At 46.4% G+C, this 22287-nt stretch overlaps 1 protein-coding gene across 4 annotated transcripts; it reads left to right on the top strand.

The window, feature by feature from the left end:
• The first annotated feature begins 4140 nt into the window (after nt 1-4140).
• LOC148813537 (immunoglobulin superfamily member 10-like) lies at nt 4141-21696 on the top strand. 4 transcript variants are annotated; one of them, XM_088908395.1, is made up of 10 exons: nt 4141-4195; nt 4303-4372; nt 10367-10423; nt 10938-11270; nt 13350-13670; nt 14798-15055; nt 15348-15668; nt 16794-17045; nt 17895-17930; nt 19753-20101. In XM_088908395.1, exons 2-10 carry the CDS (start codon nt 4348-4350, stop codon nt 19953-19955), a joined length of 1806 nt encoding a protein of 601 aa, XP_088764521.1. In that variant the 5' UTR covers nt 4141-4195; nt 4303-4347; the 3' UTR covers nt 19956-20101. The 4 variants fall into 4 exon arrangements, with proteins under 4 accessions (XP_088764521.1, XP_088764520.1, XP_088764522.1 ...); XM_088908394.1 differs by lacking the exon at nt 4141-4195 and having other exon boundaries at nt 4228-4372; nt 19753-21696; XM_088908396.1 differs by lacking the exons at nt 4141-4195; nt 17895-17930 and having other exon boundaries at nt 4245-4372; nt 19753-20889.
• The last annotated feature ends 591 nt before the right edge of the window (nt 21697-22287 follow it).

Raw genomic sequence — 22287 nt, 5'->3', positions numbered from 1 at the left:
CTAAGTCGGAATTCTGAGATACTAAGTCGCAATTCTGACTTACTAAGTCGGAATTCTGAGTTGCTAAGTTGCAATTCTGAGATACTAAGTCGGAATTCTGACTTACTAAGTCGCAATTCTGAGATACTAAGTCGGAATTCTGACTTACTAAGTCGCAATTCTGAGATACTAAGTCGGAATTCTGACTTACTAAGTTGCAATTCTGAGATACTAAGTCGGAATTCTGAGTTGCTAAGTCGCAATTCTGAGATACTAAGTCGCAATTCTGAGATACTAAGTCAGAATTCTGAGTTGCTAAGTCGCAATTCTGAGATACTAAGTCGCAATTCTGACTTACTAAGTCGCAATTCTGAGATACTACTGTAAGTCGCAATTCTGAGATACTAAGTCGGAATTCTGACTTACTAAGTCGCAATTCTGAGATACTAAGTCGGAATTCTGAGATACTAAGTCGGAATTCTGAGATACTAAGTCGCAATTCTGACTTACTAAGTCGCAATTCTGACTTACTAAGTCGCAATTCTGAGATACTACTGTAAGTCGCAATTCTGAGATACTAAGTCGGAATTCTGACTTACTAAGTCGGAATTCTGAGTTGCTAAGTTGCAATCCTGAGATACTAAGTCGGAATTCTGACTTACTAAGTCGCAATTCTGAGATACTAAGTCGGAATTCTGAGATACTAAGTCGCAATTCTGACTTACTAAGTCGCAATTCTGAGATACTACTGTAAGTCGCAATTCTGAGATACTAAGTCGGAATTCTGACTTACTAAGTCGCAATTCTGAGATACCATAGAGCGTTTTTTTTTTACTCCCTGGCGGAAACGGGCTTCCATATTTCTCGGTGTCGTTTACGGATTTGTATATTCTGGTATTCTGGTGAAGGTCGTAAGTTTTTTTTTTTTTGGTGTTGTGTGTTATCGAAGGGGCAGATCGTTTAAGTTAAAGTTTCGTTTGGACTCTTCGTCGTCTTTAGGTTTTCGGAGATTCTGAAATTGTTTAGCAAAACTCTCCGGGTAACAGGCTTGTATGTTGCCTAAGATTCACTTCTAAGTGACCCCATCCAAACCATCGCATTTTTTTAAAACGGTTAATGTTTAATTCGCCGCAATGAAATTGTTGGAACAATTTCAGAATCTGTTGGTGGATTTGAATGCGAAAGTACGAAACTACTTTCACTTTCACAACGAAAGTTAATTGTTCTGTCATTTTGTGGGGGGGGGGGGGGGGGGGGCGAGGAGGAGACAAAAAAGCAAAGTGAAATCATTAGGAAGATGCATATAATATATACGATAATTCAAGCTCAAACAGCGCCAGATCAGTAGAACAATTGCTCTTTAAATCGAGCCCTGGGCACGTAGAGGTACTGTAGTCTATATTTTTTAAATTAGTTTCGGCATCTGACATCTATCTGTGAGTGTTAAATCTTCTAAGAACCGCGTGTTATCTGGCTCGGATCCTCGCCCGCACTGGGAGTTGAAGTTCAGGAGTTGGGGGGTCTCCAGAGCGTCTGAGCTGTTTCTAGGGGTGTCAGCCTCACGGAGCTGTGCGCAGGCGCTGTATAGACTGGGGTGTCAGAGTTTTTTTTTTTTACCAGATCCCTGTCCTACAGCTGGATCGCGTTGCAAAGGGGACCACGGGTGTCAGGACTCCCACGAGTGACCCTCCCACGGTGGTTTAAGGAGGGTCGCTGTAGTTTATCATGTGTCCTGTGATGGACTGGTGTCCTGTCCAGGGTGTGTGAGTGTGTGTGTGTCCTGTGATGGACTGTTTATCTGCACGACCCCTGAAAGATCAACTCTGGACTTCCTGGGGGCAGTGCGGCTGAAACCGCACCTCAGGACATCTGACGCGCTCATACGCTGTTTGTACTCTGCGGGATATATTACAGATATGACATACAAGTGGGTACTGGTCTCAGGAGTCCACACCAGTCGGAAAGGAGTGTGGTCTTTCGGACTGGGAGCTAAACGTGGCTCGTTTCTTGTCAAAGAAGCACGGGTAGTGCGACATCTTCCTTTTCCCGACGAGGAAGACGTGTCTGCGCGGCTGAATGAGGACATGTGTCCCCTGTGGTCGTTTAACTGTCATTTTCTCTCTTTAAATACAGACGTCGGGTGTTGTGACACAGGGGCTGTTTCTCGACACTTAGGGACGCGCATCAAGTGCCCACGGACGTCTTGTTCGCGTTTCAGGGCGCACAGGGAAAACCTTTCACATTTTATCATGTAAATCTAAACTCATCGACCGGGGTTTGATTACAGGAAGAGGGCAGGGTTGTGTTTTTGTCCGTACCCGTAGGACAAGAACAATCGCAAGACACGGAGCCAAAGTCTGCTTGGGCTGAAATCCAAAACAATAACTGGAAAACAAAACACCGTGAAGTTAACTAACCTAATCAGCCTCATTGATGATGAAATTAAATTAAATTGAAATAAAACCGCTGGTTTTCACACCGCCTCGGCGTAAGGGCTCCTTACAAGAGTTTTTGATACAGAGGTTTTTTGTTTTTTTTTTTGGTTTTGGTTTTGGGTTTTTTTTTATCTGAACCACAAAAGGAAATTCAATACGAACACGAGTACACATATAACAAGCATATCGATCAGGGGGTGCATGTTTGAACAGAGTAAAGCGCTTTGAGATGCCTCCTTTCAAGGCGCTATATACAATGAAGTTTATTGTTAAATAAAGATAAGCTTTCATGTTCTCACTGTACCTCTCGAAATCGTCTGTAAACACGCCTTTACATCTGTCTTAAAATGTTCAAACAGCGGAGTCTTGCGTATATACTGTAACAGCGTGCCAGTATAATGATGAAGTCAAATACAGGGGCCAGTTTTGTATTGTTTCCAATGGGATTGAAGTTTCTATAAGTTTTTTTAATATAACAATATAAAAATATAACATAAGAAGTAATATAAAAAGTATTTATATCACAATAAGTTTGCAAATCGGTCCTGGAAGATTTACAACAGGACATAACCAAAAAAAAATATATATATGCCGTGTGGTTTCAGAGCTACTTTCACGAAAGGCACAGTTATCATCTACATTCATCTACATGACGATGGTTCAGTTCAGCGCAACGAGGTGCTTTCTTGCACGCGTGCTCAGATGCAAAGACATTAAATGAATCACCAAAAACACAAACACACAACAGCAGCAACAACAAACAAGCCAGTGCAGAGCGGTGTGAGGAGAGAAAAAACAGCTGTGTGAGTAGTACTGCAGGTGTAGCAGTGTAGATGAGTGTAGTCAGGGGCAGGGGTGGAGGTCAGTCATCCGCTGTCTCTGAATCTGGGGGTTCGGGTCTGTCTGCTCCTGTGACGCTCCCCAGCAGGACGGGGGGGGGGGGGGAGAAGAGAGAGACACCAGGGTGACTGGTATCCCTATCGATAGTCCAGGCCCTCCTGAGACAGCGAGCTGTAAATATGTCCGCAAAAAAGGGTGCTGTACCCCAGGGACGGACTGGGCCGACCCGATCACCCCCATAACGCCTTCCAGTCCGACAGCGAGCCCCACTGGAATCCCACACGCGAGCGCACCTGTGAAATGTGGTCCGGACAGGTGGAGGCGGGCCAGATTTTAGAGTCTGCAGCTCGTACGACGGCGCACAGGTCTCCACTGAAAACACCACGACGTGTTCTGTCGTCGTCAGGCGCGCTAGATCATCATCATCCTCAACAGAAAGGCGATTCTCACTCAAGCAAGAGAACACCGGCAGTCCAGGGCCAGCTCTCTGCTGTGGGTCGACGGGACACCTGTTGGTTTCTTTCTTAGTTACTCGTGGGCTCAACAATGAACCGCAACGCCCCCCCATTCCGCTCTGGGGATAATGTTTTGGGGTGCCCCTTGAGAAAACGTGATCGTGCATTCCCTCACGATAGACTATAGGTTGTTTCTTCTGTGGGGGGGGGGGGGTCTGTCTGGTGCTAACGGTGGTCTTCATCGGTTTTTAGCGTGAAAATATACCGAGATCGTGGGATTTCAAGGCTAGAATCTGTGCAGAATGGAGGGGGGGCTATTTTCAGTTGTATTTCCGCGTCTGATTCTCTTTCCTGATACAACACACAAGGAAGATCTAGATCAGTTATCACAGACCCTGCAGGCTATATAGGAAAACAAGTCGTCCCCCACACCCAAATGAGGCAGGATGTTTGCATTTCAGCTTCCCTGGGCTCGTGTTCTGTCAGGTATTTAAACGACAGTGCTGTCATTGTGCAGCTCATCTGCCGGATCGAAGATCGATTTACTGAAGTTGGATTTTTCTTACTAAAAAAAAAAATCTTTTCCCTCTAAGAGTAAGGTTACCTCTAACTGCGGAGAACCCGTGTCCCCGCGGGACATGATTGAACCGGGACGTGCCGCAGGTGAGCGACGTTTTGTTTTTAAGTCTTCAGATGTGATTTTGGTTTGGTCGTTTAATAGAAAGACTTCTCTATGGAAGCCCGTTTCCGCCAGGGAGTAAAAAAAAAACGCGCTATGGTATCTCAGAATTGCGACTTAGTATCTCACATTTGTGACTTCGAAATAGCCATATTTCATTGTCTGTCCTTTTGTTATTGTAACGGATTCGGGTTCTAGGGCTTGTGCCCCTCGCCACTCCCGCCCTACTTCGTGCCTCGCTGCACTGGCTCGAACCCGGGTCTTGCCAGCTGAGCTAAAGAAGACCTTCTTTTTTTTAAGTAAAAAAGGACATACAATGGAAATACGTAAAAAGTATGTTTCATCTTTTATACTTGTGAATTCTTCTGGATGTGAAGTGCCTATTTCTGTATCTTATTTCATGTTCTGTCTACGTAAATAAAAACTATTTTTAAAAAGCCCACCGTGCACTATTCCATCCGGGTACTGTGGAAGCCTCAGAAAAAAAAAATAGTGTAATTAATTTGATTTTTATCAGGGCACTGTACAGGACAAGTCTTCAGGCTTATAGATCCTATGATCCTGTACGATTCATGAAAATAGTGTAACGGACCGGCCGACATACAGGTTGTGCGATCTGGTTGCAGTGTGGTGACGGCACCGCCCTCCCCTGCGCAGAACAGGGATGCTGGCCGCCGGGGCTGAAGAAAGTGAGCCGGTGCAGCGAGGCACGAACTAGGGCGGGAGCGGCGAGGGCACAAGCCCTAGAACCCGAATCCGTTACAATAACACAAGGACAGACAATGAAATATATGGCTATTTCGAAGTCACAAATGTGAGATATAAAGTCCTAATTCTGAGTTACTAAATCGGAATTCTGAGATACTAAGTCGGAATTCTGAGATACTAAGTCGCAATTCTGAGATACTAAGTCGCAATTCTGAGATACTAAGTCGCAATTCTGACTTACTAAGTCGCAATTCTGAGATACTAAGTCGGAATTCTGAGTTGCTAAGTCGCAATTCTGAGATACTAAGTCGCAATTCTGAGATACTAAGTCGGAATTCTGACTTACTAAGTCGCAATTCTGAGATACTAAGTCGGAATTCTGAGATACTAAGTCGGAATTCTGAGTTGCTAAGTCGCAATTCTGAGATACTAAGTCGCAATTCTGAGATACTAAGTCGCAATTCTGACTTACTAAGTCGGAATTCTGAGATACTAAGTCGCAATTCTGACTTACTAAGTCGGAATTCTGAGATACTAAGTCGCAATTCTGACTTACTAAGTCGCAATTCTGAGATACTAAGTCGGAATTCTGAGTTGCTAAGTCGCAATTCTGAGATACTAAGTCGCAATTCTGACTTACTAAGTCGCAATTCTGAGATACTAAGTCGGAATTCTGAGTTGCTAAGTCGCAATTCTGAGATACTAAGTCGCAATTCTGAGATACTAAGTCGGAATTCTGACTTACTAAGTCGCAATTCTGAGATACTAAGTCGGAATTCTGAGATACTAAGTCGGAATTCTGAGATACTAAGTCGGAATTCTGAGTTGCTAAGTCGCAATTCTGAGATACTAAGTCGCAATTCTGAGATACTAAGTCGCAATTCTGACTTACTAAGTCGGAATTCTGAGATACTAAGTCGCAATTCTGACTTACTAAGTCGGAATTCTGAGATACTAAGTCGCAATTCTGACTTACTAAGTCGCAATTCTGAGATACTAAGTCGGAATTCTGAGTTGCTAAGTCGCAATTCTGAGATACTAAGTCGCAATTCTGACTTACTAAGTCGCAATTCTGAGATACTAAGTCGGAATTCTGAGATACTAAGTCGCAATTCTGACTTACTAAGTCGGAATTCTGAGATACTAAGTCGCAATTCTGACTTACTAAGTCGCAATTCTGAGATACTAAGTCGGAATTCTGAGATACTAAGTCGCAATTCTGACTTACTAAGTCGCAATTCTGACTTACTAAGTCGCAATTCTGAGATACTAAGTCGGAATTCTGAGTTGCTAAGTCGGAATTCTGACTTACTAAGTCGCAATTCTGAGATACTAAGTCGCAATTCTGAGTTACTAAGTCGGAATTCTGAGTTACTAAGTCGGAATTCTGAGATACTAAGTCGGAATTCTGACTTAATAAGTCGCAATTCTGAGATACTAAGTTGGAATTCTGAGATGCTAAGTCGCAATTCTGAGATACTAAGTCGCAATTCTGACTTACTAAGTCGCAATTCTGAGATACTAAGTCGCAATTCTGACTTAATAAGTCGCAATTCTGAGATACTAAGTCGGAATTCTGAGATGCTAAGTCGCAATTCTGAGATACTAAGTCGCAATTCTGATTTACTAAGTCGGAATTCTGAGATACTAAGTCGCAATTCTGACTTACTAAGTCGCAATTCTGAGATACTAAGTCGGAATTCTGAGATACTAAGTCGCAATTCTGACTTACTAAGTCGCAATTCTGAGATACTAAGTCGGAATTCTGAGATACTAAGTCGCAATTCTGACTTACTAAGTCGCAATTCTGACTTACTAAGTCGGAATTCTGAGTTGCTAAGTCGGAATTCTGACTTACTAAGTCGCAATTCTGAGATACTAAGTCGGAATTCTGAGATACTAAGTCGCAATTCTGAGATACTAAGTCGCAATTCTGACTTACTAAGTCGGAATTCTGAGATACTAAGTCGCAATTCTGAGATACTAAGTCGCAATTCTGACTTACTAAGTCGGAATTCTGAGATACTAAGTCGCAATTCTGAGATACTAAGTCGGAATTCTGAGTTGCTAAGTCGCAATTCTGAGATACTAAGTCGGAATTCTGACTTACTAAGTCGCAATTCTGAGATACTAAGTCGGAATTCTGAGATACTAAGTCGCAATTCTGACTTACTAAGTCGGAATTCTGAGATACTAAGTCGCAATTCTGACTTACTAAGTCGGAATTCTGAGATACTAAGTCGCAATTCTGACTTACTAAGTCGGAATTCTGAGATACTAAGTCGCAATTCTGACTTACTAAGTCGGAATTCTGAGTTGCTAAGTTGCAATTCTGAGATACTAAGTCGGAATTCTGACTTACTAAGTCGGAATTCTGAGATACTAAGTCGCAATTCTGAGATACTAAGTCGCAATTCTGACTTACTAAGTCGGAATTCTGAGATACTAAGTCGCAATTCTGAGATACTAAGTCGCAATTCTGACTTACTAAGTCGGAATTCTGAGATACTAAGTCGCAATTCTGAGATACTAAGTCGGAATTCTGAGTTGCTAAGTCGCAATTCTGAGATACTAAGTCGGAATTCTGACTTACTAAGTCGCAATTCTGAGATACTAAGTCGGAATTCTGAGATACTAAGTCGCAATTCTGACTTACTAAGTCGGAATTCTGAGATACTAAGTCGCAATTCTGACTTACTAAGTCGGAATTCTGAGATACTAAGTCGCAATTCTGACTTACTAAGTCGGAATTCTGAGATACTAAGTCGCAATTCTGACTTACTAAGTCGGAATTCTGAGTTGCTAAGTTGCAATTCTGAGATACTAAGTCGGAATTCTGACTTACTAAGTCGCAATTCTGAGATACTAAGTCGGAATTCTGACTTACTAAGTCGCAATTCTGAGATACTAAGTCGGAATTCTGACTTACTAAGTTGCAATTCTGAGATACTAAGTCGGAATTCTGAGTTGCTAAGTCGCAATTCTGAGATACTAAGTCGCAATTCTGAGATACTAAGTCAGAATTCTGAGTTGCTAAGTCGCAATTCTGAGATACTAAGTCGCAATTCTGACTTACTAAGTCGCAATTCTGAGATACTACTGTAAGTCGCAATTCTGAGATACTAAGTCGGAATTCTGACTTACTAAGTCGCAATTCTGAGATACTAAGTCGGAATTCTGAGATACTAAGTCGGAATTCTGAGATACTAAGTCGCAATTCTGACTTACTAAGTCGCAATTCTGAGATACTACTGTAAGTCGCAATTCTGAGATACTAAGTCGGAATTCTGACTTACTAAGTCGGAATTCTGAGTTGCTAAGTTGCAATCCTGAGATACTAAGTCGGAATTCTGACTTACTAAGTCGCAATTCTGAGATACTAAGTCGGAATTCTGAGATACTAAGTCACAATTCTGACTTACTAAGTCGCAATTCTGAGATACTACTGTAAGTCGCAATTCTGAGATACTAAGTCGGAATTCTGACTTACTAAGTCGCAATTCTGAGATACCATAGCGCGTTTTTTTTTTACTCCCTGGCGGAAACGGGCTTCCATATTTCTCGGTGTCGTTTACGGATTTGTATATTCTGGTATTCTGGTGAAGGTCGTAAGTTTTTTTTTTTTTGGTGTTGTGTGTTATCGAAGGGGCAGATCGTTTAAGTTAAAGTTTCGTTTGGACTCTTCCTCGTCTTTAGGTTTTCGGAGATTCTGAAATTGTTTAGCAAAACTCTCCGGGTAACAGGCTTGTATGTTGCCTAAGATTCACTTATAAGTGGCCCCATCCAAACCATCGTATTTTTTAAAAACAGTTAATGTTTAATTCGCCGCAATGAAATTGTTGGAACAATTTCAGAATCTGTTGGTGGATTTGAATGCGAAAGTACGAAACTACTTTCACTTTCACAACGAAAGTTAATTGTTCTGTCATTTTGTGGGGGGGCGAGGAGGAGACAAAAAAGCAAAGTGAAATCATTAGGAAGATGCATATAATATATACGATAATTCAAGCTCAAACAGCGCCAGATCAGTAGAACAATTGCTCTTTGCCCTGGGCACGTAGAGGTACTGTAGTCTATATTTTTTAAATTAGTTTCGGCATCTGACATCTACCTGTGAGTGTTAAATCTTCTAAGAACCGCGTGTTATCTGGCTCGGATCCTCGCCCGCACTGGGAGTTGAAGTTCAGGAGTTGGGGGGTCTCCAGAGCGTCTGAGCTGTTTCTAGGGGTGTCAGCCTCACGGAGCTGTGCGCAGGCGCTCTATAGACTGGGGTGTCAGAGTTTTTTTTACCAGATCCCTGTCCTACAGCTGGATCGCGTTGCAAAGGGGACCACGGGTGTCAGGACTCCCACGAGTGACCCTCCCACGGTGGTTTAAGGAGGGTCGCTGTAGTTTATCATGTGTCCTGTGATGGACTGGTGTCCTGTCCAGGGTGTGTGAGTGTGTCTGTGTGTGTCCTGTGATGGACTGGTGTCCAGGGTGTGTGTATGTGAGTGTGTGTGTGTCCTGTGATGGACTGGTGTCCTGTCCAGGGTGTGTGTGTGAGTGTGTGTGTGTCCTGTGATAGACTGGTGTCCTGTCCAGGGTGTGTGAGTGTGTGTGTGTGTCCTGTGATGGACTGGTGTCCTGTCCGGGGTGTGTGAGTGTGTGTGTGTCCTGTGATGGACTGGTGTCCTGTCCAGGGTGAACCCTGTCTTGGTGTACTGGATAACGCTGTTAGAAATTGGATGAATGGATATCCAATATATTTAAATACACTGAATGCCCCTGTAGAAAGTCCAGTGTAATGTAGCCAGTCAACTCCAAACCTGACAAAAGTGAGATTAGGACTATAATCTTCTTCCACGGTCGAAATGCATTTGATTGGACTGAGACTTGTCCCAGCTCGTCAACGGCCAAACCTGACTTTTGTTTATCAGGTGTTACTTTACTACTGTCTTCGGACGGCTGCCTTTTGCCTTTGTCGTCGTGTCGTGTCAATCAGCGTTTGACTGAACCGCAGACACCCCAGAATCGCGAATGGTACCAGGTTTCCTCACAAGGGGACAGTTCGAGCAAACCTAAAAATTCCGAAACCTTTCCGCATGTTTTTGAGACGCAAAGAAGGCCAGGGACAGGACTTTTTTTTTTTTTTTTGCTGGATTCGCTGCTACTGTAGGTATCTGATGTACAAGTTTAAGCCGGACTGTCTGATCAGCGAAGCTCCAGAAAGCTTGTCAGACGACAGTGTAAAGTCATGCTCTTGTGTTGTCTTTCTCTTCCTGCTCCAGTGACTGGTTGCTCCCTGCTTAGAGGCACAGCTCTGCTGTTGTCAGCTCTTCGGTGGGGTAAGTGTGAGAGTAGAAATCCTCTATACACTGCGCAGGACCGAGGATACGACAAGCGTGATGCAGAGACCACGCACAAAGCTGAGACGCACTCTCACCACCCGGGCAGTGATGTTCAGTGCAGCTCAGCAATGCAAATGGGTTAAACTTCATCCGACTGTATGTAGCTTAGTGATATTTCTTATTCTGTTTTTTTATATATAAAACGTGTCTAGTTGTTGTTGTTGTATGTGTCTCTCTCTCTCTCCTCTGTGTGTCTCAGAGGGTGTGTTCGGTTGTGTTGCTGTGTGTCGGAGGGTGTGTGCAGTTGTGTGTCTGAGGGTGTACAATATGTAGTTGTGTAGCTATGTGTCGGAGGGTGTGTGCAGTTGTGTAGGTGTGTAGGTGTGTCGGAGGGTGTGTACAGTATATAGTTGTGTAGCTGTGTGTCTGAGGGTGTGTGCAGTTGTGTAGTTGTGTAGCTGTGTGTCTGAGGGTGTGTGCAGTTGTGTAACTGTGCTGCTGTCTCTCTCAGCCTCAGCAGCTCCAGTCCCAGTGTTCCTGACAGTCGGGGACTCGGTCACTCTGCCCTGTGATGGGACACCAGCCGCTGGGATCCCCGAGGACCAGTTACACGTCCAGTGGAAAACCCCCACGAGGCCTGTGCTGGATTTCCACAGCGGACGAGCCTTTCCCGGCCCCGGGTTCGAGCCCAGAGTCCAGGTGTCCCGGGAGAAGATCAGACAGGGGGACTTCTCCCTGAGCCTCCTCCAGGCCTCCTTCTCCGACAGCGGGCTGTACGAGTGTTATTACAGAGGGACGGGAGGCCTGATGAAGCTTCTTGGTGAAGTTGAGGTCATCGTCCTAGGTAACCGTCACTCTTGATCGCACTGCAGCGCTGAAGAAACTGTGCAAACACGCCAGCACAGAAAAGTACACAAACAGGACAAAAACAGTGCAAAAGTAATTCGGCGAACAGTGCAAAAAGAGTACAGTGATCAATAAAGAGTACAAGTAGTCCAGCTTTAAGTACAGTTTCGGCTTGCATTCAGGTGTCGTGTGTGTAGTAGTGTTGGAGTACAGTCGTTGTGGGGACAGGAAGCAGTGAGGAGAGATCATAGCATGATGGGAGGGAGTGGGGGCGTCACCAGCTTGACGGCTCCGGGGAAGAAGCTGTTTTGGAGTCTAGTTGTGTGCGACTGGAGTGTCCGGAACCTTCTGCCAGATGGTAGGGGGACAAACAAGTTATGACAGGGGTGCGTGGGGTCAGACATAATTCTGGTGGCTTTTGTCAGACTCCTGGTGTTGTAGATTTCCTGGATGGATGGTTAGGCACTGCAGATGATGTGTGGGGCAGAGATGTGTTTGTGAATATGTCTGTTTCTTTGTGTCTGTCAGGGGGTGTCTAGTTGTGTTGCTGTGTGTCTCTCTCCAGTGTGTGTCTGTGAGGGGGTGTCTAGATGTGTTGCTGTGTCTCTCTCCAGTGTGTGTCTGTGAGGGGGTGTCTAGTTGTGTCACTGTGTCTCTCTCTCCAGTGTGTGTCTGTGAGGGGGTGTCTAGTTGTGTTGCTGTGTCTCTCTCTCTCCAGTGTGTGTCTGTGAGGGGGTGTCTAGGTGTGTTGCTGTGTCTCTCTCTCTCCAGTGTGTGTCTGTGAGGGGGTGTCTAGTTGTGTTGTTGTGTCTCTCTCTCCAGTGTGTGTCTGTCAGGGGGTGTCTAGGTGTGTTGCTGTGTGTCTGTGAGGGGGTGTCTAGGTGTGTTGCTGTGTCTCTCTCTCTCCAGTGTGTGTCTGTGAGGGGGTGTCTAGGTGTGTTGCTGTGTGTCTGTGAGGGGGTGTCTAGTTGTGTTGCTGTGTCTCTCTCCAGTGTGTGTCTGTGAGGGGGTGTCTAGGTGTGTTGCTGTGTCTCTCTCTCTCCAGTGTGTGTCTGTCAGGGGATGTCTAGTTGTGTTGCTGTGTCTCTCTCTCTCCAGTGTGTGTCTGTGAGGGGGTGTCTAGTTGTGTTGCTGTGTCTCTCTCTCTCCAGTGTGTGTCTGTGAGGGGGTGTCTAGTTGTGTTGCTGTGTCTCTCTCTCTCCAGTGTGTGTCTGTGAGGGGGTGTCTAGGTGTGTTGCTGTGTCTCTCTCCAGTGTGTGTCTGTGAGGGGGTGTCTAGTTGTGTCGCTGTGTCTCTCTCTCTCCAGTGTGTGTCTGTGAGGGGGTGTCTAGGTGTGTTGCTGTGTCTCTCTCTCTCCAGTGTGTGTCTGTGAGGGGGTGTCTAGGTGTGTTGCTGTGTCTCTCTCTCCAGTGTGTGTCTGTCAGGGGGTGTCTAGGTGTGTTGCTGTGTCTCTCTCTCCAGTGGGTGTCTGTCAGGGGGTGTCTAGGTGTGTTGCTGTGTCTCTCTCTCCAGTGGGTGTCTGTCAGGGGGTGTCTAGGTGTGTTGCTGTGTCTCTCTCTCCAGTGTGTGTCTGTGAGGGGGTGTCTAGGTGTGTTGCTGTGTCTCTCTCTCCAGTGTGTGTCTGTCAGGGGGTGTCTAGGTGTGTTGCTGTGTCTCTCTCTCCAGTGTGTGTCTGTGAGAGGGTGTCTAGTTGTGTTGTTGTGTCTCTCTCTCTCCAGTGTGTGTCTGTGAGGGGGTGTCTAGGTGTGTTGCTGTGTCTCTCTCTCTCTCCAGTGTGTGTCTGTGAGGGGGTGTCTAGGTGTGTTGCTGTGTCTCTCTCTCCAGTGGGGGTCTGTGAGGGGGTGTCTAGTTGTGTTGCTGTGTCTCTCTCTCCAGTGGGTGTCTTTCAGGGGGTGTCTAGTTGTGTTGCTGTGTCTCTCTCTCTCCAGTGTGTGTCTGTGAGGGGGTGTCTAGTTGTGTTGCTGTGTGTCTGTGAGGGGGTGTCTAGTTGTGTTGCTGTGTCTCAGTCTCTCTCCAGTGTGCGTCTGTGAGGGTGTGTATGTGTGTATAATGCTGTATTGTGTCTCTGTCTCCTCAGCTCTCCCACTATCGGTGCCTCTGGGCGACTCGGTCACTCTGCCCTGTGATGGGACCAGGGCTACTGGAATCCCTGAGGAGCAGCTCAGAATCCGTTGGCAGACTCCAGACAGATCAGTGCTTGATGTCTCCAGTGGGAAACAGTATCCTGGCCCTGACTATAAGAACAGGACTGAGGTGTCCAGAGAGAAGATCAGACAGGGGAACTTCTCTCTCACCCTCCACCACACAAAGCTCTCAGTTGAAGACTACTACGAGTGTTATTACAGGGGGAACCATGATCAACTGCAGTTTCTCCATGAAGTTCGACTCACTGTGACAGGTAATGCATTCTGTTACTTCTTCTTACAAATACACAGTTCATAGTTTACATTTATACATATATTTAGGGTGCCCTCCAAACTAAGAGGAGGAGGAGACAGGCCCAGAATACACGAGAGGGATTATATATCTTCACTGAGCGCCTGGGAGCCCCCCAGGAGGAGTCTGGTCTGGTCTGCTCAGCCTGTTAGCACTGCAAACTTCAGCAGGAACAAGCCGTTAGAAAATGGAAGCACTTTGTCCACAACCTCTTCTTGACTCTAGCTGGTGGACTCGCAGGGTCAGGGCCTCCTAGATCCATACTTGCGTTTGCTGTCTACCGGAAACATGATAAGCTGGAGTCTCCTCATGATGTTGGACTCACTGTCACGGGTTACAGTCACACAATGTTTTCCTCTGTAATAGTAAGTAGCTCATGATTCAGTTTAACACGCACACAGGTGTAGGATTTAAGGAGCCACAGTCAGATCTCAGTGGTGTTCACGGCTGTGTGAAATTGTAACATCAGGGTATGAGAACACCTGCCTGTGGACCTCAGAGCTCCTTACTCATGAGACCCACACAAGCTGCCAGGGTGACGTGGAACTAAATGTACGATATTTTCTCTGAGAACACTTTGGTTTGAGGATACAAAACTGTGATTAATTCAAGTTTAAAAAGAAATGAGGGACATGAAAGAGCAGAAACAGAATTAACATGAAATCAGTTGAGTCAGTAAGAAAACGGGTCCTGTAATAATCATTTCAAGTAGTTTAGCATGTGTCTAATCCCGTCGCCCATTAAAATGCTAGACTGGATATTGTAGTGTCCCACCCCTGGAAGCACCTGGGAGCTCCAGCTGGCAGACTCATTTCCCCTCGTCTGTAAACAGGGGTCACTGTCCTTTGTCTTCAACCTCCAGCCGGACAGTCACACACGTGTCCCTCTCTACTCTCTCCTGCCCACCCCTCCACCCTGAGTGACTTACTGTCCAGCACCTCTGGTACACTGAGCCTCCTCTGTATCCAGCCTGTACTCTCTTTGTCCTGTGGAATGTGCCTCCTCTTCTCTCAGCTGATCCACACAAGCAGATCCAGGTGTTCTGTGAAGTGAGATGAATCCCATGGTGACTCCGTCTGTCTCTTTCAGTTCGGACAGAGACCAGCACTGCAGTGTCTGGAGGAGATCTCTCAGTCCCTGTGTTTGATGACGATGAGGTGGAGGTGCTGTTTAACAACACTGTGGTTTATCCCAGAAGCTCAGACACCCAACATGAGCATGTCTCAGTGCGGAACGGCTCTCTGGTCATCCACACCCTCACGCAGGCTGATCAGGGCAGCTACACTGTGAGAGACAAGAAAAAGAACAGGACCATCAGTGTCATCACTGTCACTGTCTCTGTCGAAGGTGAGGAGAGCTCCTACACTCTCATTTCTCCTGTTCCTAGGGTGTCTAGTTGTGTCGCTGTGTCTCTCTCTCCAGTGGGTGTGTGTGAGGGGGTGTCCAGGTGTGTTGCTGTGTCTCTCTCTCTCCAGTGTGTCTGTGAGGGTGTGTCTAGATGTGTTACTGTGTCTCTCTCTCCAGTGTGCGTCTGTGAGGGGGTGTCTAGTTGTGTTGCTGTGTCTCAGTCTCTCTCCAGTGTGCATCTGTGAGGGTGTGTATGTGTGTATAATGCTGTATTGTGTCTCTGTCTCCTCAGCGCTCCCACTATCGGTGCGTCTTGGTGACTCGGTCACTCTGGCCTGTGATGGGACCAGGGCTACTGGAATCCCTGAGGAGCAGCTCAGAATCCGTTGGCAGACTCCAGACAGATCAGTGCTTGATGTCTCCAGTGGGAAACAGTATCCTGGCCCTGACTATAAGAACAGGACTGAGGTGTCCAGAGAGAAGATCAGACAGGGGAACTTCTCTCTCACCCTCCACCACACAAAGCTCTCAGATGAAGACTACTACGAGTGTTATTACAGGGGGAACCATGATCAACTGCAGTTTCTCGATGACGTAAGACTCACTGTGACAGGTAACACATTCTGTTACTTCTTCTTACAAATAAACAGTTCATAGTTTACATTTATACATATATTTAGGGTGCCCTCCAAACTAAGAGGAGGAGGAGACAGCCCCAGGATACACGAGAGGGATTATATATCTTCACTGAGCGCCTGGGTGCCCCCCAGGAGGAGTCTGGTCTGGTCTGCTCAGCCTGTTAGCACTGCAAACTTCAGCAGGAACAAGCCGTTAGAAAATGGAAGCACTTTGTCCACAACCTCTTCTTGACTCTAGCTGGTGGACTCGCAGGGTCAGGGCCTCCTAGATCCATACTTGCGTTTGCTGTCTACCGGAAACATGATAAGCTGGAGTCTCCTCATGATGTTGGACTCACTGTCACGGGTTACAGTCACACAATGTTTTCCTCTGTAATAGTAAGTAGTTCATGATTCAGTTTAACACGCACACAGGTGTAGGATTTAAGGAGCCACAGTCAGATCTCAGTGGTGTTCACGGCTGTGTGAAATTGTAACATCAGGGTATGAGAACACCTGCCTGTGGACCTCAGAGCTCCTTACTCATGAGACCCACACAAGCTGCCAGGGTGACGTGGAACTAAATGTACGATATTTTCTCTGAGAACACTTTGGTTTGAGGATACAAAACTGTGATTAATTCAAGTTTAAAAAGAAATGAGGGACATGAAAGAGCAGAAACAGAATTTACATGAAATCAGTTGAGTCTGTAAGAAAACGGGTCCTGTAATAATCATTTCAAGTATTTTAGCATGTGTCTAATCCTGTCGCCCATTAAAATGCTAGACTGGATATTGTAGTGTCCCACCCCTGGAAGCACCTGGGAGCTCCAGCTGGCAGACTCATTTCCCCTCGTCTGTAAACAGGGGTCACTGTCCTTTGTCTTCAACCTCCAGCCGGACAGTCACACACGTGTCCCTCTCTACTCTCCTGCCCACCCCTCCACCCTGAGTGACTTACTGTCCAGCACCTCTGGTACACTGAGCCTCCTCTGTATCCAGCCTGTACTCTCTTTGTCCTGTGGAATGTGCCTCCTCTTCTCTCAGCTGATCCACACAAGCAGATCCAGGTGTTCTGTGAAGTGAGATGAATCCCATGGTGACTCCGTCTGTCTCTTTCAGTTCGGACAGAGACCAGCACTGCAGTGTCTGGAGGAGATCTCTCAGTCCCTGTGTTTGATGACGATGAGGTGGAGGTGCTGTTTAACAACACTGTGGTTTATCCCAGAAGCTCAGACACCCAACATGAGCATGTCTCAGTGCAGAACGGCTCTCTGGTCATCCACAGAGTCACGCAGGCTGATCAGGGCATCTACACTGTGAGAGACAAGAAAAAGAACAGGACTATCAGTGTCATCACTGTCACTGTCACAGGTGAGGAGAGCTCCTACACTCTCATTTCTCCTGTTCCTCAGCTTTGAGCTCTTAAATTACAACGGAGACAGAGTTGAACAGAGTATATCAAATAAAGTCAGGGTCCTGTCTACAGCTGAGAATGGAAATGTTATATTGGGGTGTTGAAAGATTCGAGGCTGATTGAAGATTTCAGGTGTGTCTGACACTGAGAGAAATGCAGGATACAGTTTGGAGAAGGAGAAATAGCTAGCAACAGATGATAGAGAGGAAACACTCATAGAATTCACCCCAGAAATCTCTGGAGTCTGTTTCCAGAATCAGATCCTTTCACTGCTGAACCTAAACACATGACTGGTGATGAAGATGTGCACAGAAATATCCTTTAACAGAATACAGGGGGTCATATAAAGTTTCTGTTGTCACCTGGTTTTTAAAACCGAAAATACAGTATATAATCCTCACATCTTTACGTACAAATCATTTACATTTCTGTTACTAAGTCTTAAATCAGTTTACTGAAAGATGTCGATCTTTTCATGTTTGTAATATCTTACAAGGTAGAACTGGGTAAAAGTTCTGCTTTCATGATGTTCTGGTAGTAATTTGAATTATGAGACATTCATGTGGACCAGTTAGAAGAATCAGTTCAGTGCCTGATCTGAATCAACACCAGTGAGTTACACCACATTGTCTGCTCTGTTGTCTGTACGTTTATACTGTTGCAGCCACACAGTATGGCTGTGTTCTGGATAGATGATCAAGAAGATTTTCTAGACAAAAAGAGCCATATCCTCTTTTCACAGTCAGATATCTTCAAAAAAGACACAACAGCAAATACAAAACTGATTTCTTTCTGTTCTTTTCTAGTGTCAGACAAAACAAATCCTCATCAAAGAGATAATGGTAATGTTTCTGTAATTTAATATTGCAGCTTCATTATGTAGTGTTGCTAGTGCAGTAGAACAGTCTGTTACAATAGGAGCTCCAGTCCCAGTCCAGTAGAACAGTCTGTTATAATAGGATCTCCAGTCCCAGTGCAGTAGAACAGTCTGTTACAATAGGAGCTCCAGTCCCAGTCCAGTAGAACAGTCTGTTACAATAGGAGCTCCAGTCCCAGTCCAGTAGAACAGTCTGATACAATAGGATCTCTAGTCCCAGTGCAGTAGAACAGTCTGTTACAATAGGAGCTCCAGTCCCAGTGCAGTAGAACAGTCCTGTTACAATAGGAGCTCCAGTCCCAGTCCAGTAGACCAGTCTGTTACAATAGGAGCTCCAGTCCCAGTCCAGTAGAACAGTCTGTTACAATAGGAGCTCCAGTCCCAGTCCAGTAGACCAGTCTGTTACAATAGGAGCTCTAGTCCCAGTGCAGTAGAACAGTCTGCTACAATACGAGCTCCAGTCCCAGTCCAGTAGAACAGTCTGTTGCAATAGGAGCTCCAGTCCCAGTGCAGTAGAACAGTCTGTTACAATAGAAGCTCCAGTCCCAGTCCAGTAGAACAGTCTGTTACAGTAGGAGCTCCAGTCCCAGTGCAGTAGAACAGTCTGTTACAATAGGAGCTCCAGCCCCAGTGCAGTAGAACAGTCCTGTTCTCCAGGTTGGTGTGACGTGAGAGTGTGACCTTCAGGAAGTGATGGAGAACAGACTGACTGTGATCTAGATGTTCTCCAGGTTGGTGTGATGTGAGAGTGTGTCCTTCAGGAAGTGATGGAGAACAGACTGACTGTGATCTAGATGTTCTCCAGGTTGGTGTGATGTGAGCGTGTGTCCTTCAGGAAGTGATGGAGAACAGACTGACTGTGATCTAGATGTTCTCCAGGTTGATGTGATGTTAGTGTGTCCTTCAGGAAGTGATGGAGAACAGACTGACTGTGATCTAGATGTTCTCCAGGTTGGTGTGATGTGAGAGTGTGTCCTTCAGGAAGTGATGGAGAACAGACTGACTGTGATCTAGATGTTCTCCAGGCTGGTGTGATGTGAGAGTGTGTCCTTCAGGAAGTGATGGAGAACAGACTGACTGTGATCTAGATGTTCTCCAGGGTGGTGTGATGTGAGAGTGTGTCCTTCAGGAAGTGATGGAGAACAGACTGACTGTGATCTAGATGTTCTCCAGGTTGGTGTGACGTGAGAGTGTGTCCTTCAGGAAGTGATGGAGAACAGACTGACTGTGATCTAGATGTTCTCCAGGTTGGTGTGATGTGAGAGTGTGTCCTTCAGGAAGTGGTGGAGAACAGACTGACTGTGATCTAGATGTTCTCCAGGTTGGTATGATGTGAGAGTGTGTCCTTCAGGAAGTGATGGAGAACAGACTGACTGTGATCTAGATGTTCTCCAGGTTGATGTGATGTGAGAGTGTGTCCATCAGGAAGTGATGGAGAACAGACTGACTGTGATCTAGATGTTCTCCAGGTTGGTGTGATGTGAGAGTGTGTCCTTCAGGAAGTGATGGAGAACAGACTGACTGTGATCTAGATGTTCTCCAGGTTGGTGTGATGTGAGAGTGTGTCCTTCAGGAAGTGATGGAGAACAGACTGACTGTGATCTAGATGTTCTCCAGGTTGATGTGATGTGAGAGTGTGTCCATCAGGAAGTGATGGAGAACAGACTGACTGTGATCTAGATGTTCTCCAGGCTGGTGTGATGTGAGAGTGTGTCCTTCAGGAAGTGATGGAGAACAGACTGACTGTGATCTAGATGTGATCCAGGTGTTGCTGTGTTTCCTTGCAGACTCTGACCACAGAGACAGGTCTACTGGTGTGATAGCAGGTGTATCTGTCCTGGTAGCGGGAGTTCTGGCAGCAGCAGGATTTGGGATCTGCTGGTATAGGAGGAGGAGGAGGAGGAGGAGTAATCAGCAGGATGGATTAGCACCAGAAGGACAACAGCCAGACCAGGATGAGGGACATCCTCTTAATGTTTTAACATCATGACCAGCTGTCTGCAGTGAGAGAGACACAGATTCTGTAACTCTTGATGCTGTCACGATTATAGCTCCCCCTCCTTAAGGGTGCTCCAGCCCTTTCACTTTAGACTTTATTTTGTGCACCTGATCCCTATTCCCAGCCCACCTTAAAAGCCAGGCGCTGACGCTCATCCGGGCTCTGCATCTGGTTTCCGTACCATGCGAGTCCGGGACCTGGAAGCGCCTGGTCCGATTAAGGTTTTAATCTTTGTTCCTGTTCCTGTTCCTTGTCCGCCAGTTCCGACCCGGTTTCTGGTTTTAATTCTTTGTTCTGATGGATCTCCTGGCTTTGGACTTACCCTTGTGTTTTGGATATTCCCTAAGGACTACTCTTTTGGATTGTTTGCCTCGGCCACACCTCCCCCGTGTACCAGCGCACTTTGGACACGCCCCCCTGTTTTCAGCCCCGTATTCCTGCATGACGTTTTCCCAGTGTTTCCCCACTTATTTGGATTGTGTCGTCCGCATAGGGTCCGGAAAGAACTGTTCGTTACAGATACTATACCACCAGGACCAGCTGCCTGCAGTGAGGACACTTCCAATTCGACCAGCAGTGAAAATCCTCCAGCTCAGAGAGAAGAGCAGCATGCAGACACAGAGTCTGGAGAGGAGCAGAGGGAGTTATCAGAAGCTGAGGAGAGCCAGGAGTCTGCTCCTCTTAATGGTTTATCACCAGGACCACCTGAGCCAAGTGTGGACACTGCTTGTTTGACAAACAATGAGGCACCTCCAGTTCAGAGGGAAGATCTGAGTGAGGTATCAGACACTGAGGACAGACAGACTGGAATCTGCACAGGAGCTGAGGGAGTTATCAGACACTGAGGACAGACAGACTGCAGTCTGGACAGGAGCTGAGGGGGTTATCAGACACTGAGGACAGACAGACTGCAGTCTGGACAGGAGCTGAGGGAGTTATCAGACACTGAGGACAGACAGACTGCAGTCTGGACAGGAGCTGAGGGGGTTATCAGACACTGAGGACAGACAGACTGCAGTCTGGACAGGAGCTGAGGGAGTTATCAGACACTGAGGACAGACAGACTGCAGTCTGGACAGGAGCTGAGGGGGTTATCAGACACTGAGGACAGACAGACTGGAATCTGCACAGGAGCTGAGGGAGTTATCGGACACCAAGGACAGACAGACTGCAGTCTGCACAGGAGCTGAGGGGGTTATCAGACACTGAGGACAGACAGACTGCAGTCTGGACAGGAGCTGAGGGAGTTATCAGACACTGAGGACAGACAGACTGCAGTCTGGACAGGAGCTGAGGGAGTTATCAGACACTGAGGACAGACAGACTGCAGTCTGGACAGGAGCTGAGGGAGTTATCAGACACTGAGGACAGACAGACTGCAGTCTGGACAGGAGCTGAGGGGGTTATCAGACACTGAGGACAGACAGACTGCAGGCTGGACAGGAGCTGAGGGAGTTATCGGACACTGGGGACAGACAGTGAACTGGACAGATCTGTATGAACAATTCTCTCTTTCTTCAGTACCAGCTGCTCTCAGTAAAACCTCCTGTATTTCTGTACACTGTGTGTTACTGTTCTCTTCTGATTTGTCTTCTGACTGGGGGAACTCTCTGTAAGAAAGCTTTGTTTTTTTTAAACGCTGTATATCTTAATATAACTGGCTTAAAGCTGGGATGTTGAATGCAAACTGTTACTGTGCAACATCTTTACACGTTTAATACATTTTTCTATCAATAAAGTGATGTTTGTCTGGGTACTTTCTCTGAGCTGAGCCTGGAGGGAAGATTCCAGGCCAGCAGCCAAATAACCCTGCAACTCACAACTGGTAACCCACTGAAGCTCAGCAGGGGTGAGCCTGGTCAGTACCTGGAGGGGAGACTCCTGGGAAAAACTAAGGTTGGTGCTGGGAGAGGTGTTAGTGGGGCCAGCAGGGGGCGCTCTCACCCTGTGGTCTGTGTGGGTCCTGATTCCCCAGTATAGTGACGAGGGACACTGGACTGTAAACAGGCGCTGTCCTTCGGATGAGACGTCAAATCGAGTTCCTGACTCTCTGTGGTCTTTAACAATCCCAGGGTGTTTCTCGAAAAGAGTAGGGGTGTTACCCCAGTGTCCTGGTCAAAATTCCCATTTACCAGTCATGGCCTCCTAATAATTCCCATCTCTGAACTGGCTCCATCCCTCTGCTCTCCTCCCCACTGAGAGCTGGTGTGTGGGGAGCGTTCTGGTGCACTATGGCTGCCGTCACATCATCGAGGTGGGGTACACACTGGTAGGGGTGGAGGGGATCCCCATGACCTGTAAAGCGCTTTGAGTGGAGTGTCCA

Source organism: Atractosteus spatula, assembly GCF_055471065.1.
Source record: "Atractosteus spatula isolate fAtrSpa1 chromosome 10 unlocalized genomic scaffold, fAtrSpa1.hap1 SUPER_10_unloc_1, whole genome shotgun sequence".
Classification (NCBI taxonomy): domain Eukaryota; kingdom Metazoa; phylum Chordata; class Actinopteri; order Semionotiformes; family Lepisosteidae; genus Atractosteus; species Atractosteus spatula.
Note: the sequence above shows the minus strand (reverse complement) of the source record. Positions and strands in the feature narration are given on the sequence as shown.

Excerpts from the sequence above, each read along its gene's own strand:
- LOC148813537 (XM_088908394.1), top strand. The coding sequence starts at position 4,348 with ATGATTGAACCGGGACGTGCCGCAG. Across the intron at positions 11,271-13,349 it reads AGTTGAGGTCATCGTCCTAG|CTCTCCCACTATCGGTGCCT; the intron begins GTAACCGTCACT and ends CTGTCTCCTCAG. Across the intron at positions 17,046-17,894 it reads CATCACTGTCACTGTCACAG|TGTCAGACAAAACAAATCCT; the intron begins GTGAGGAGAGCT and ends GTTCTTTTCTAG.